At 34.4% G+C, this 12,420-nt stretch overlaps 1 protein-coding gene across 4 annotated transcripts; it reads left to right on the top strand.

The window, feature by feature from the left end:
- Window positions 1–1,398: 1,398 nt before the first annotated feature.
- Window positions 1,399–9,822, top strand: LOC125650681 (uncharacterized). Of its 4 annotated transcripts, XM_056167187.1 has the most exons (3): window positions 5,312–5,445; window positions 5,580–5,715; window positions 8,253–9,822. In XM_056167187.1, exon 3 carries the CDS (start codon window positions 8,271–8,273, stop codon window positions 9,594–9,596), a length of 1,326 nt encoding a protein of 441 aa, XP_056023162.1. In that variant the 5' UTR covers window positions 5,312–5,445; window positions 5,580–5,715; window positions 8,253–8,270; the 3' UTR covers window positions 9,597–9,822. The 4 variants fall into 4 exon arrangements, with proteins under 4 accessions (XP_048735112.1, XP_048735114.1, XP_056023162.1 ...); XM_048879155.2 differs by lacking the exons at window positions 5,312–5,445; window positions 5,580–5,715 and adding an exon at window positions 1,399–2,048; XM_048879157.2 differs by lacking the exon at window positions 5,580–5,715 and having other exon boundaries at window positions 5,278–5,445.
- The last annotated feature ends 2,598 nt before the right edge of the window (window positions 9,823–12,420 follow it).

Here is a 12,420-nt window from a genome sequence, read left to right as displayed (position 1 = left end):
CACAAAGCACATTTAAAACTAGCGTGAAGCATTGCTGTTCATAAACTCATGTATATTAAAAAATGAAATTTATCATTTAGGCCATGCCAATTTGTTATCTAGTTCGTCTGATTCGCCGCTTCTATTTGTAACAAATCCAAATTATAATATTATCAAAAAATAATATCCGCCCGCGTGTTCAAAAATATCCGTAAATATTTTTTTTTTAGTTTTTACAACAAGCGCACAAATAACCTTGATGTATATGCTGACAAATGACAGAAGCGCGGGCTCTCGAGAAATTTCCTAACAGTGTAATATGGTTAAGTTATTCATGATGTATATCTTTAAAATATGTACGATACTTCATAACACTGGATTGGAAGTTGTTCCTTATGCTGGAATCGAACTGGAAACTTTTGAAGCGCTATTCGATGCCACTATTTAGAGAACATTGATAGCATATGATTGATTGTTTGATTAGCCTATATATTGACTGAAGTCTCTCTTGAGAATATTTCACTCACATGAAGACGTTACCATTGCCGGTGAAGGGCTGCAAAATTTAGGCCTATGCTCAGCGCTTATGGCACTGAGGGATCTTTATCGTGCCAAACCTGCTGTGACAAGGATCTCAGTTTTTGCAGTCCTATCTGAAGGACCACCCCATTTATTCGCCTCTTACAACAAGCAAGGGGTACTGATCGTTGACTATTTTAAACCGAACCGACAGTTAACGACAAATTCACAAAAGGTTTGGTGATGTCATATCAAAATTTAAGAAAATGCTCAAAGCGATGCAATGAATATTGCATTTGCAATGAATGTCAAAACTGGATGTGTCCCTAGCAATATGCATATCTCTGAATCGAAAGTTTGTAGAACTGAAACTTAAATAAAATGCTTCAAAAAGACCTTATCAGTTAATGTTGCAAAGTACATGTACATGTATTAGGTATAAAGAAAATAAGTCTTTGAAACCTGAAATACTTCTCATTTATTGTAAACTATATTAACAAAGTTGAAAAATATCAAGTTTATGTGGTAAACAAATGGTATCTGATGATTTTAGATCTTTATTTTTAGGCGCCCGCTTTTTAAAATCACACTTAATTCAATTAAAAATATTTATATTTCTTGTATTCGCTCGCCTCATAATTTTTATCTCCAAAATTAAAAATGATATTTGTAAAATAATTTCACCCTCTCGCCTCACTTTTTTTGTTTGAAAATCCGAAGAACTATTTTACAAATTGGTGTGGCCTAACTCAATCTTTTGCATATATAAAGAATTTTCCGTCGTATTTTGAACAAATTAATTCAGCCACTTTCAACTAGAGTTATTTCTCTTTGGCAGTGTGGAGCCTGGAGGTTCAAAGTTCTATTGTGTATATAATGTAAGTATTGTCTAAGACTTTTTTACTTTCTATTTTTTTCGTTTCTTCAGATCAGTAGAATCTACTCTAAGCCCCCAAAATATAAAAGATTATATAGATTAAAGATAAATTACAGAAAGAAAGAAAATTCATTTTAAGAGTTACTCTCCTGTAAAATTCCGCTGTGTTCCACAACATATGTATACTATCATTTCTAAACGTCAATCAAATTCTTTTAATATGTGTGTACAAACTATTAGATTTTTTTTACTGATAAACGCTACATTGTGAACAGTTATATCTCACTTAAATTGTCCATACGTGTATATCACCTTAAATATTCAATTCAAAACATTTTAATACTTGACCAACCAGTCCGACTATCAGTTTTAAAAAAAAAAAAACAACGTTAATCGCCTCCGCCTTTATATGGCATGGCCTGTAGGAAATGTTGATCCGAGTATTGGCAATATTAAATATCACAACAAGAGGGTCGTTTACGCCAAATACCTGTTTGCATTATACGAAGGGGGCTTATATTTCGCTGAACCAATCGTTGTTGTTAAATATCACGGCGCGGTTCCCTATGTCAATAGAACGAGTAAACTATGTAGATGACCGAATATTTAACACTTAAAAGGAAAGGAATTGAAATGGCGACATCTGTCAGCATGCTGAGAAGTAAAATAAAAGGTATGATTTAAATATTTTTCAATTTGATATTTCTGGGTTGGACTCTCTCTGCTTTTTTCTCTAAAAAATTTTTTTTACCTTTTTTTTTTTTTTTTTACCTGAACATTCTCTTCGTATCTGCCGATTTGTTATGAAACATCACAGGTAAACCATTCAAATGAAATTGACAATAAAAAATATTTCAAAACTGCAAAGGGTATATAATTTCAAATACGGTTTCAAGAATTACTAAAACTTGTATTGTTGCTGGAGGGAAAATAGAATATTTATACAATTATTACTTTATTCTCACTTAGCTACACATGTAACTCCTCAATGGGATGAATGATATATACATTGTAGTATGTGATTTACTGTATTTCTTTTTATTTATTTGTTTATTTATTTATCATTATCATTTTTACTGGAAGGGAACAGGGACAGAGGAGTAGAAAAGGGTAGAGACTAATAATAATACTGTATAGATTATATTTTGTTTTCAAGCTAAAATGTGACAAAAGACCAATCGGTTAATTAAGTCTGTCTAGAGCGACATGTATCAGCAAAATCGAAGTAAAAATATAAACCCCGCAAGTTCTATGCCTCTGACTAGAGAAATTGGCATCATTCAATGTTTGTCAGATCGGCAATAAAATTCCTGTACAAGTTGCGTCAAAGCAATATTAATCTCAGCCTGACAGAAACAGGGAGTGTCCAGTGTTTATATACAATATCTGGGCTTACACTGCACTGGCAGCCTTCCAGACAGGTCACAAAGTTTTCTGCCATTGATCTCATTCTCTGTTGTTTTTTCAATATTCCTAAAACAAGTTTGTTTGCACTTTAAGCGTCCTCCAGAAATGCTCTTCAGTTTTCCCTCTAGAACAATAAATCAACAGAGTAGCAAATCTCTCTCTTTCTCTCTCTCTCTCTCTCTCTCTCTCTCTCTCTCTCTCTCTCTCTCTCTCTCTCTCTCATTTTCTATGAACAAAAATTGCCTTTGTTTTGTATCTGAAATTGAAGTCATATTTGACCTACTAAGTAAGATAACAACTACTTGGGTCGTGTTTTCCACGCTGGACATGCACAATGACCACCTTGTGGAAATTTGCCCAGATAGATGGCCGTAAAGTTTTCAAAGTGGGGTCAATTGAATTCACTTGACATCTACACTGTTTGCAATACGACACATGATACCATGAACTGGCTATAAATTTTCGACACTTTGATATTCTTCTGGATGAGAGCGGACTTTGGCAGATAAGAGAGAAATGAAGATCATAGAGAATCCGAAAAGAAAAAAAATCACTTACTGTAGACAACTTTAGACCTACACGCAAAGATTTATAGAATAATTATTCTCAAAAACGTAGATCGAAACTCTGAAAATGTTTTCATTAAAAATCAACTTGTATAGTAGTCTTTGTTAAATGAAGACTCTTGTACTAATATTGACGCCTATCACTATACAGTGAATATATTTGCAAGCAATTTTTACTCCAAAGTTAGATACTCAAATCAAACTCTTCATGGTCAATTCGGCACCAGTGGTATTTAGGTGTTGACGACGAATACCGGCCGAATTTCATTCGACTGCGCAAATATGTATTTAACACTCCACGAAGAAACGCTAAATATTAGACCAGGGAACTCTGCAAAAGTCAAACATTATTGACGTACCAATCAATTTTATTGAGGGTTTTTTTCCTATGGTGTCATTGCATAATTTACAACAACAAAGGACGTTTACATTGTTGTATCATGTCTAGAGTTCATTGCCACATGAAAAGGTGGCGTTTAAGATAAAGAGTGTTACTTCTACATGTAACATACAAGAAGAGTTTTGTCTACAAAACTTGTCGAGATCTCTTCTCAGCAATTGAGCATATCGCAATAACGAAAAATTCCACTCAATTTGTATCTTTGATGTTGTCAGATATGAATTTATTGTTAGATGCAAAATGCTGTAAAAATTTCGTGCTGTAGGTGTTGGATTGAAAATGTTTGCTACACACTGTACTTCTTGATTGACAGTTGAATTCTAAATAATTGCAAATTTGAATCCTTTACCATTTTGCACACTTCTAACGAAAAAGGAGATGTGTTGTCTGTTTGTTTTAAATACTGCTTTTATTTTATCTATCTATTAAGTCGTTGGCAGGAAGTAAAGAATGTTTAGAATATAACGGAAATGAATTGTACCCCATGTCTAGGTGTATCCAATAGCAACACACAAAACATCTTCCACATAAATACCTATATCTGATGAAATTAACAATGTTTTAACATCTATAGGAATTTTTTGAAGTGGAGAGGGGGGCATAAAAGCAAAGGAGGAACGGGGTAATGCATCTTTCCAACTCAGGGGTTGAGGTGGTGGATCACAAACATCTGATCTGGGTAAACGGGGGTGATATTCATTCTCAAATTAGACGTTGTTTTGTCTACTTGGACGGTTCATTTTTGCTCATTTATTTATCTATCTCTTTGAATACATCTGGGTAGAATTTCGTGCGTCGTGGAGTTAAAAAGATTTGTGAGTTCATGCAAATATTTAGAAAAGAAAAAGCAACATGTTTAATTTAATTACCAATTTTGGCAATTTTTACAAATCTGCATACAAATTAATGGTAATCAAAATTGAACAGAGGTGGGGGGTTCGGGGAACAAGGTAAAGAGTTGACTTATCTCAGTCAAATCGGGGCGGAACATGTGAGCGTTGTGGCCTATAAGGGTGAAATATAATTCAATGAATTGTTTTTGTTCTGTGTTGTTTGGTGGCGGAATTTTTTGTTTGCTATAAATTTACACCTCTAAACCAAATAAATAAATAACAACTTTCTTGATTGATATACATGATATGTACATTTCTGAAAGAATCGTTTTTTATTTACTTCATGAAATGATTGGTATATTTAAAATTTATCACGAGAATTCACAAAAAGCTCTTGTAACCTGAACGTGTATCACAGGGGCCGTCATCCCCCACTGTAACGTGCTATAGTCTAGATACAAAGAGCCCGGTTCCATTGTGTGGTGATCTCGCACTCAAATAACTCGACTTTAAAGGTTTTGTTTTGGTGGTAGATGAATTAATCGGAGATTAATTAATAAAGGGCATTGTCGAGATGCTTCGGATAATACTCTGAAAAAGGATCTCCTGTTTAGACAATTATGTCTAAAAATACAAACATTGATACTATCAATATTTCAAACGCATGTGTGCTCGCTTGACTTAAACAAAAATACATAAAAATCGATAGAATTCCCGGCCAAGTATGGTATTTGTTAAACAACATACAACTTGGGTTATTACCTGGGAATATTGCGTTCTGGGCACTCTTTAATAGTTTAGGGGTTTTCTTTTTCATGGGAAATAACTCTGGACCCTGTAGGATAATTTGCCCATCGATAAACGGTAAATCATTATATTTTCCTCTCGTTTTGCGTGTGTGTGTTTTCTCTCTTCTGGTTTTCTTTTTCTATTTCTGTCCTTCATCAATTTTTAATTTCCTGCTATTTCTCTTATGTCAATGATACTGTTGATTCTAGAGGCGGTATAAAAATTGTCTACAAGGCTAGATTTAGTGATCTGTCAACAAGCAGAATGCCACTTTTATACCGAATTTTGTGAGAAATTCATTTTTTACCAGGAAAAAATCGGATAAATTACACGGTAGCATTCAAGGTAATGATTTTGTGTTAAATCTATCAACCACTGATTACGTATATAAAAAAAGTATTTAAAACGATAAAACTCAACGAAATTTCAATAGAGAGAAATATATTGCAGATTTTGTAATTTAGAGTTCATTACTGTTGTCCATGAAAATGTACGGTCCCGCACTTCCTTTCGATCTGCTATCATTTACTTTTACGTAGAAACGCGAGAATGGTACCCTTCCCATGAAATTGTTTCAAAGTTTTATCTATATCCATATTACATGTGTGAGTTTTAATATCAATTTACTATTCTGTTGACTCGATTCTGTTTCAACAGAAAATCCATTATGCAAATATTGAGGTACCTTGTTACTAAGCCCCCTTTGCTATGAAACTTGGACTGGGTATCTTAACAATAGTAGACTCTTTGTATGGAAAAGTTTGCCCAGCCGTGGACAGCCGGCCTAGAACATGATAAGGACATTTATCAAAAATGAGTAGTTTGGGAGATAATGATGCGAGTTACATATTCTAGAGTACCTTGCATATTTTCTTTTGATTGTTTTTGACAAACAGACCCTTGAACAGAGACAACTATTACAATATACTTTTCATTAAATTTCTATTTCTCATATTAAATCCAAGCAGTTTGATCCCAATATTTTCCCTGCAAATCCCTTGTAATTTTTATTTTTTTTTTTAATTTCAGTTTAGAATCATGAAATGTTTTGATTGATCACATTGAGATCAAATAATTATGTAAACAATTTGTGGTATTTGGGGAAAGCCTTTCGAAAGTTAGAATACCGAATACTGGTGCGTCATCTTAACAGGTCCATAAGAGCAGGCCTAATTGAATTCTGGTTGTTAATTTCATTTGTAGCAATATATTATTAAACCCACATTTATTTCTATGCAATTGATCTGCGTTATTTTTCGCTTTGTCATTGCAGTCTTATTACTGACGAGGTTGACTGCCCAGTACAACACATAACTGAAACTAAACCTTACTCTAACCAAACGGAGATGCAAACGCGATCGATTAATCGATGCTAAATAACGCAATCATAAAGAATCAGGCATTCGAATTTTAAAAGCAAAAGGACAATTTCTCTTACTCTTGAAACTCAAGTGTGGTTGGTCTTATTTTGGATAAAAATGTTTGAATTGAAAAAAAAAAAAACCCACAAACAACAACAAAAAAACCACCACCACCACCCAAAAACCCACAAACACATTATCAAAATTGAACATCAACCATTCTGTTAAAATGACCGAACGAAGAATGAAACATTAGTTTCATTCTTGGATCCAAACAAATCCTAAAATTTCTTGAAATTAATACCACATACGCATTTTGTTACAAAAACGGAAAACTAAGAATAAGTGATTAAGATGACTTTTATAAAAAATCGTAACACTGCACACTATTGTAGAATGATCATAGCATTAGTAGTGGGATTTAATAACACTACAGATAATACATAGATGAAATAAAGTACAAGTATATTTCACGAGAGATTAAACAAAATAACAAACAGATTCGCTTACCATGCTTACTTTAAAATACATATACACTGTACATATATATATATATAATATATATATATATATATAATGATAACCTTGAAAACGCTGTACGTGTTTGCAATGAATGCAATAATCTTGTAAATTGATTAATTCATACGATGTAAACAAAACCTAACAATTAAAAAAACCACTGAATAATGAGGACCTTTTTTCTTGATAAAGTTCGAACTCTAATATGCTTGTGCGATACCAGATCGATAATGAGCGCGGGCTTTACCACCCATGACAACATATTATTTCCCTCACAAAGCCCTGTTTATTCTTGATCTCACAACAAGACCTGTAAAGTTTGTTAAATCTACCAGCAGTTACACTTCACCTTGAACGTTTCGATGTCTATTTCGGTTAAATTAGAAGCATGCAATGATAAGAAAAATATTTATTGACTTTTAATAATAATGTGCAATTGGAGTGCCTATTTTCAAAGTAAGTAATTTTCTTTCATTGTGCGGTATTTAGAGAATTCGAGTTAAGGAGTAAAAGTGCAATTTAACATGCTGTGTACATGGCTGATTATATACGGGGGCCTCTTATGATTTTTAAATCCAATGTGGTAACTTCGTTTATACATAAGCTGTTTCACGTTGAAATGAAAATAATTAACATAAAGAATTATCCCTATTTGAAAACCTTCGAATGGGTTGAAAAAGCTTCCATTATTCCGAAAAGAAAATCCAACTAGAGGGTTTTAACTTTTTTTTTCTACGTACTAATGTTTCCAAATCTTTGGCAAAAAACAATACAATTTACATACGGTATAGAATTTAAATCACCCGATGATCCGGAACTAAACTAGTTCTTTCGAATGAACCCCTTCTTTTCTAATGTGTTAGTAGAAGTAATTAAGTAGCAAAATGGGTCAAGAAAAATGAAGGACTGTCTCCTTCTGGTGGCAATTAGTGTATGTTCTTCATTGTTGAGAACACAATATGTCAGAAAGATGACGTAACGCAAAAAATCTCTTTCTTCCAGAACAAAGTCATGTGAATAATGGCAGACTCCACTCATACACAGCTCAGCCAAAGTGAAGACGACAACGCGATAAAACCGCCACCACAGAAAAACTCAAAAGTCGACGAATTCTTGTGTCGAATCAACGATACCTACTGCCAGTCGAAAGCTGACCAGATTCTGAGACTGTTAAGAGACCAAGAGGACCTCAATTTCCGATTTAACGATTGTGATTTACATAGTGAAGACTCGAACGATTCAGACTGTCTAAGTGACAGCTCCGTGAAGGAAACTGAGCAGAGACTCGTTGCTCGACTTGCCCTCCATAAACAAAGAGGCGCGAGGTCGAAAACTTCTATGGGATTTTATAACGATACGGAACGGATAGACAAATTTAACTATAGTTCTGACGAGGACGATATCGTGATGGAGGAAAGACCGAACACAAGGATAAACCGCCCGAAATCTAGCTATGTTCGACGTAGAACAAATACACATGAAGACTCTACAGATGAAAATTTCGAAGATGATTTTATCGAGTCTAGTGTCCAAAGACGATGTCGTTCAACTCGACCTCATTCGAGACTTGGAAATCGAGGAGAAATTCATCGAAGTAGTGTTCTTCAGGAAAATCCCTGCAACATTCATGCACCACCGGCATCTCCACAAGGAGATCTCATTGATGAAACTAATTATGACAAATACGCTCATACTAGAACTTCAGGGAATTTCGCTGGTGGTCTGCAAAGACCAAAATCTCGGATTAAAGGATTCTGTGATACCAAGCAGACTAACGAAATGATACCTCATGCACTAGAGAGACAGAAAACCGTGCATGATATAACAACTGCACACACCTACTCAAGTGACGAGGCGAAAGACGAATTCACAACATCTACTCGTCTTCGGCATCGTCGTCAGCAGTTTCGGCAAGCAAAGACCAGACGTCCAACCTCTGAAAACGTGTTTCTAGTCCGCCAAAGAACCGAGGCAAGAATGCTACAGACTCAAAACAATAGTGTACGCCCCAATTCCGAAAAACCAATTCTGCAACAGACCAAAGCCTCAAAGAAAGTTTTATCAATAGACACAAATCCTCTCCAGGCCGCTCAAAATGGCGGCTTCCAAGCTGCTCCATCGTCTCTGCAGTCTTCTCAATCAAATCCGTACCCCTACGGAGTGTCTCAACCCAGACCAGCATCAAGAAGGAACCACGGGCGACAGGATATTTCTCTGAATGCGATGGGTAATGGAGTGCGCAATACCGGAAGGCCAATCGGAGTGATGAAATTACCACCTTTAGACCCTGCAGTGGCAAAGCGTGCTGAGCGGATTGTTCTGGCCGCCAGAGAAACCTGTGCCTAGTGCATTTTAAGTTTTCGTTGTTAAATAGTTTGGATATGCATTTCAATTACTTGACAATAACTTTCTGTTGATGTGATTGTGGTCAATGAGTATTTTATAATTACTCTACTGCAATGCACTTTTCCTCCGTTTCGCGCGGAATTTTTTAAATTTCTTTTAGTGTTAAATGTATGATTGTTCATTGTTTCCAGGACGAAGCATATGGCTATTAAATAAACCAAATATTTGTTTCTCCCTTATTTGTTTCTCCCTTATTTGTTTATCAGTGGAGGAATACAGCTTATAGAATGTTTCATTTCGCTGAACGAATTAAAATGGATTTTCTATTCTCTCGAATTACCATATTCTCGTATTAATCTGGTTTTTAAGATTTACGTTGGTGCGTATCTTTATGTGAAGGCTAGCCCAATGTTTAAATCCATTCAAATCCTGAGAATAAGAGGAACATATCTATAAGAAGCCATGGCTACTATCTCGGGTATAAAAACACCGGACACTGATATTTCTATCTAGCCTTTATTAGCCTCAAAGATTGAAAATTCATTTCAGTTTTATTGGCCTGATTTTATTAGATCCAGGCTTACGTCCAGAAAGTCAAAGTATGAAGGCCCATGTGCTGTTGTTGTCCGAGATTCGTGTACATGCAGAATTTATGTCTCAAAATGCCTCGCAAGCTCACTGATGTCCAGTTTCTGCTGAATTTGATGACATAAAACTGGACACTTTCTGAGATGAAATTGACATTTATTATAAATGACGTGAAAGAACATACAACTCGAGTAGAAAGGAGTCTGACGTAACACAAACTGCATTGAGAATTGGCATGACTATAAATCATCCATACATATTGTCTAATGCCCGAAAACAAATCATAAAAAAATACATCAAAGACATGAAAAAACATTTTAAAAGATTAAGCAAAGAGTAAGCACAAAAACTTATGCAACCGTTTCAATGATTTAAAGTGATTTTAGGTAGGCCTGAATAAATTTCAATGTGTGACCATCGACAATAAAAATTTAGTAAAATTCTATGCAACACTTAATTAAATTCATGCATCATCCCCCTTTTCCCCGCATTTCTCCATGTGTTTATTTTTTTAACGGGAGTAGTTTATTACAGCACAATATTAGATGCGTGTTTAATTTTATCAATTACAGTTTTCAAAAAGCAGTTATATAATGCCGTGTTTCATGTGAAGTACACCATAATGTGTATTTTATGTTGGATTGCAACGTACATTATAACAAATATCATTTTTGTTTGTAGGTTTGGTACATTCCATCGAAGGTAAAGCATACACACGAGTTAGAAAGGTGTCTGTACTTACCACTTTCTTTTTTTTTTTTACCGTTTAGTTTGCAAAACACAATTATTTGTTTCCAAAAATAAATCTTTGAATAAAAATAGAGAATAAATATTTCAAATCAGGAATCCGTCGCTATCAGATGAGTATTTTTGACAACGCCCTTTATTTAATGAGATGATCGTGCGTGTTGATTTCCCATCAATAGGATCATCAGCAGACAGGACATGCAGCAGCCGACAGGATTGTTTCCATGGAGACACCAAAATATTGTCAGTTCTATTTCAGTGTTAGTTGAAATAGGAATCGTATGATCTTCCAAAACAAATTTTCTTTGACAGGTGCAAATACTGTAGCGTAAACAAGCTTTCTGCAATGTACGGGCGCATATTATTTTCAAGTTGAATTCAGAAGCACTTTTGTTTATTAATGTCGTCAAAACAGAAAACAATATGAGTTTTAAACTCTCCGTAACAAGTTATTTACAATTCAGAAATTATAAATTTAGAACTCAGTGAAATTCTAAGATACCATTTTATATCACTACCTCATTATGTAGCAGCTAATGGCATTTTCTCTATAAAAATCGCGCTAGATTGATGCTTGTCCTTCTAATCAAAATAAAATCTATTTGAACATTAAGAAAATCAGTTAAAATGATAAAATGAAAAAAAAAAAAAAAGGTCTCTATTAACCTCGAAGCGAGAAGAATCGTTGAATTTTAATAAATCGTTGGCTCTATTCAAGGGTCAACAACTTTAGCTTCCTTTCTCGATACATAAATATATGCCCTAATTTTCTGAAATAACGGGGTTTTTTTTAAATTGTGTTACTTTGTGACATTGTAAAATAAAGATTAATTGAAGATATGAGATGCGGATTTCCCAGTGGTGTAGCAGTAATGTTTGTAATGGTAATGTATTGGGGCGAACGAACAAATAGCCTTTTTAAAAAATCTAAAATGCACGAGGGACATTTAAATACAACAATTTAATGAAATTGTAGACGATTCTCAAACAAAATTGCAAACTCATCCCTGCAGTAGTTTTTTTTTTTTTTTCTGGGCTTAATTGTTCAAGGCAAACCTTAGAATCATTAACGCTGGACAAAACTCAAGACTTTGACAAAGACATAATGGCAATCTCGTATTCATACAAATTAGAAAAAACAAAAACATGCCACTACAAATGGGAATTCTCTGCACTACTCGATTGTTCCGGTGTTGCTCTGCGTATTAGAGTAATCAAATATATTGCCGTCATGAAAGTATGTTTTGCTCTCTACATGCAGTCACACCATTTGTGAGTTATACACGTACGTTAATATTTATAGACCCTCGTAGTCATGCAAGTCTGGTGCTTTTACATATAAATGAAGTAAATAAATACATGTAATATAAACATTTTAAGTAATGAGCTGTGAATTGTGTTTATATTCAGTTTTGTTTTTAATTTTAGAACATTTTATCACAGAAAATAAACAAAAAAGTATGCATGTACATAGATAAAAGAAATCATG

Source organism: Ostrea edulis, chromosome 5 (assembly GCF_947568905.1).
Source record: "Ostrea edulis chromosome 5, xbOstEdul1.1, whole genome shotgun sequence".
Lineage (NCBI taxonomy): Eukaryota > Metazoa > Mollusca > Bivalvia > Ostreida > Ostreidae > Ostrea > Ostrea edulis.
The sequence above is the reverse complement of the archived record's forward strand: the minus strand, read 5'-3'. Positions and strand labels throughout refer to the sequence as shown.

Bases quoted from the DNA above. Each gene is read 5' to 3' on its own strand.
- LOC125650681 (XM_048879155.2), top strand. From the start codon at position 8,271: ATGGCAGACTCCACTCATACACAGCTCAGCCAAAGTGAAGACGACAAC.